This window comes from Neltuma alba, unplaced genomic scaffold (assembly GCF_004799145.2).
Source record: "Neltuma alba isolate B1F8T4 unplaced genomic scaffold, ASM479914v2 tig00011696_pilon, whole genome shotgun sequence".
Taxonomy (NCBI): domain Eukaryota; kingdom Viridiplantae; phylum Streptophyta; class Magnoliopsida; order Fabales; family Fabaceae; genus Neltuma; species Neltuma alba.
The window spans coordinates 56,540-60,617 of record NW_021636333.1 but is presented as its reverse complement, the minus strand read 5'-3'; the positions used below and the strand labels follow the sequence as shown (position 1 = coordinate 60,617).

General features: G+C 37.4%; 1 protein-coding gene across 1 annotated transcript; it reads left to right on the top strand.

The window, feature by feature from the left end:
* The first annotated feature begins 1,190 nt into the window (after window positions 1-1,190).
* Window positions 1,191-3,411, top strand: LOC114716871 (heavy metal-associated isoprenylated plant protein 37-like). The gene is made up of 3 exons (XM_028901941.1): window positions 1,191-1,456; window positions 1,612-1,687; window positions 2,147-3,411. Exons 1-3 carry the CDS (start codon window positions 1,418-1,420, stop codon window positions 3,238-3,240), a joined length of 1,209 nt encoding a protein of 402 aa, XP_028757774.1. The 5' UTR covers window positions 1,191-1,417; the 3' UTR covers window positions 3,241-3,411.
* The last annotated feature ends 667 nt before the right edge of the window (window positions 3,412-4,078 follow it).

Below are 4,078 nucleotides of genomic sequence, written 5' to 3'. Positions count from 1 at the left end.
TATATCACACTATAGCGATTAGTGCGACGGTGTTGAAGCTAATTTCACTAGTGAAATTGAACCCCACAACCTGCACTAATATAGGAGAGTATATAATGTGATTAGACTATGGAGAGACAATGAGCTAGAAAAACAAACTAGAGGGAAAAAAAGGAGAGAGAAGTTGTTTTTTTTTTTCGCTTGGAAAAAAGAGGGAAAATGAGAGGGAAAAAAAAAAGGCTAGGAAGAAACTCATTTTGGATTCTTGCCATTACCATCCGTTCCTCATTTTTGTGTTATACTTTTAACATTTATTAATGATGTTAGATAATATATATTTTATTTATTTTCTTTTACTATATCTAATTTAAAGAAATTACCCACTTTTGTTTTTTACCTTGTCATATAACATTTTTCTTGAAATTATTTAGTTTTAAATATAATAACATAAAAATATGTATTCATCAAATAATTTCATGTTGAAATGATTTTTCATTGTGTTATTTAATTTAATTTTAAATCTGATATATTTTTACATAGAAAGATAATTTAGTCATTTAAATATTTATTCTTTTTTCTTTTAATTCTTACCAGTAAATGAGGTGATAGTTTTTTTTTTAATTTTTTTTTCTCTTCTTCATTTTTCTCGTCTCATTTTTTTCGCCCAATGTTTTTTTCCCATTCAAACGGAACTATTTGATATGCACTCTTTTTGCATATTGACCTCCCTCAGAAGAAACAAACCAATAGTTGAGTTCACAATTCACATGAAGATATGAAGGAAGGTGAAATATTGATGGGAAAACTTCGTAAATAGCAGTAAATCACGAGACGAGAGATGAAGGACAAAACTACAGAGGAAAGAATTGGGCATGTCAAGTCGCTGTTCTTCTTTTATTGTTGTCTCTCCTCTCAGTTTTAACGTTAAATCACATCATATCAGAGCATTCCCCCCTCTCTTTCTCTGACTTCCTCTCCCTAGCCATCTGATTTCCTTTCTTCCTCATTCTCTCTCCTCCTCATCTTCCCGCAATACCCTTTTCCTGTTGATCATTTTTCACTGTTTGTCTCGGCATTCTTTTTCTCTATCTCTATCTCTCACCTCACTAGCATTATTATATTCGTTTCTACTCTCTGCATTTTGCATTTTGAAAAGTTCAAATTAAAATAATTGCTTCAAGTCTTCAGCTTCAACCCCGTTTGCTCTTAGCTTTTGTTTTTGTTTGGTTCCTGAGAACTAGTTGAAAAGAGTAGCTAGCAAAGAAAGGAAGCAGAAAGTAACATCTGTTGAGTAGTAGAAAGTAGAAAATCACATGCAGCAACCCCTCCTAACTGCTTTCCTTGGCCTAAGTTTTTGGTAGCAAAACAAAACACAGACATAAGAGAGAGAGAGAGAGAGAGAGGGAAGAGGGATTTCGTTCCAAACAGCACTGAAGATATGACTAAAGGAGAAGACTTTAAGCTCCTCAAAATCCAGGTTTTTTTCTGTCTTCTTCTTTTAAAGCTCACCCCCTTTTTAACCTTCTCCTTCATTTTCTATCAGCACTGCGATATTTATACTTCCTTATATATTTAATGTGTTGAGCATGGTTTTTCTCCTGTTGTTTCCTGCTTCTGTTTCTTCATGTACAGACTTGTGTTCTCAAGGTGAACATCCACTGTGATGGGTGCAAGCAGAAAGTGAAGAAAATCCTTCAGAGAATTGAAGGTCATCACTTTCTTCTCTATCTTTACTGTTTTCCTTCTTCTGTCTTGTCTTTACTGTTCACTCTCCTCTCTCTTGTCCTCACCTTCTTAACTGTCTTGCTTGGTTCATGAACAATTGTATAGAAAAGAAATCGATTGGATAGTTCTTGTTGGAAGCACATTCTGTTATGAATCAGTAGCATTATCTGCAATTCTCAGCATTGGTTTTCTTATTTTTTATGAATAAGCTAGAGAAATATCGAATGTTCTGTTTATTAATCTTCAATGGGAGACTTCTGCTTGCAATTATTAGACTATTGGCTTGTATTAAACATATGGTGCTTCTTTTTTTTTTATTATTGTTTCAAAACGTTTGATCTTGCCTGTATGTTAGAGCTTGGATACGTGATAATGTACTACTTATAATTGATCCTTGTGGTCTGCCTCTTGGTGGTGTTTTGGGCCATTGTCTTGTTTACAGGTGTTTATCAAGTTCAAATAGATGCAGAACAGCAGAAAGTAACAGTTTCTGGAAGCGTTGATTCAGAGACACTGATCAAGAAACTGGTGAGAGCCGGTAAGCATGCTGAGCTCTGGTTGTCTCAGAAGACAAATCAGAACCAGAAGCAGCAGAAGAACAATAATTGTGTGAAGGATGACATCAAGAAAGGGCAGAAGCAAGGAGTGGGGATGGTGAAGGGGCTTGAGGCAGCCTTGAAAAACCAGAAGAAATTTCCAGCTTTTAGTTCTGAGGATGATGACGACTACTACGATGATGAAGAGGAGGATGATGAAGACGATGATGAGCTGAGGTTCATCCGGGAGAAGGCGAATCAGCTGAACCTTCTCAGGCAGCAAGCAGCAGCTGATGCCAATGCTGCTAAAAAAGGAGCTGGAGGAGCCATTTCTCCTGCTGCTTTCAACAATGGTGGAAATCACAACAATAATGGCAAGAAAGGAGGCCCTAATCATCAGAATATGGGAAATAAAGCTAGTCATCATTCAGCTGGAGGGCTTGACCAGAGATCAATGGCTGCTCTGAAAATGAACAATACCCATCTGGGTGGTGGAGAAAAGCTCAATCTTGGAGATCCCAAAAGGGCTAATGACATTGGCACTATGATGAGTTTAGCTGGATTTCACAGCAACAACAATCCAAATCCTGGGAATGCCACTGTTTTGGGCAACAATCTCAGTGGATTTGGAGGATCCCCTTCACCACCAGGACTTCCCAATGGAGGTTTTGCCACTTCTGCTCATCAATACCCACCACCATTGATGAACATGAATGGCTTCAGCAACCAAGCTTCTCCATTGATGAACATGAACATGAATATGCAGGCTAGGCATGCCTTGCAGCAACAACCCCAGATGATGTATCAAAGGTCCCCTATAGTTACTCCTAACACAGGCTATTACTGCTACAACTATAACAACAGCAGCAGCAGCAACAACAACTACATCCCTCCCAATTACTCCTATGCCCTACCTAATTATTATTACCCTGGGAATGATCATTCTGCAGCTCATATGTTCAGTGATGACAACACTAGCAGCAGCTGCTCAATTATGTAATAGTGATAGATTTGTAGAGTGTTAAAAAGGCTGGAAAAAGTTCAATTTGACCTGCATGTCTGCTTTTACTAAGCTTTTTAGTGGTAACTCTGTAAATTTAGTGAGCCTGCAAGCATGTGTTCAGAAGAAGAATGCTTGTGAACTATTTATTTAGATGTATGTTTGGCTTTATTGTTCCCTCTGAGAAAGTTTGCTTTGATTGTTTAGTCCCAAGAGAGTGATGACTCTTAGGGCTTCTTTCCATGACTTTCTTGTCTTTACTGTCACAGAGTTATCCTAGCTTTGCTGGCGAAAAGTTGATAGCTTGGCTTAAAAAAGAGATAAAAAGTTGCATCTGAACATAGAGAGAGAGAGAGAGAGAGGGAGAGAGAGAGATCATGAATATAACAAGAATTAGTGACAGATCTGAAGAAGTGTTACTAACTAACATATTAACATGTGTATGTGGACTATATTTAATCTAATAATGATTTGTTTACTTGATACTTGAATAATGCAACTTAGTTTTGGGGTTTGATTTTGATTGGGACTAGCTTTTAAATTTTTAAACTTTCTGGGTACTGTCATGGCAGACAAGGTGACACAAGTTACTGTTTTGTGTGCAGAAACAATGATGACAGTTGTGGGGTGGACAATGTGCCTTGCTGCGAATATATATTGAATTCTGCACGTTATGTGGAGACGCACGCGTAAGTCACGTGCGTGATCCTGCTGTGATGTAATGTAACCCACAGGACCACTCTACACTGCAGCTTGGGTTATTTAATATCAGACATCCGCTAATTAATTAATACCCTTAACTATATATATCATGATGGCAGCTAGCAAGTGATAGTAA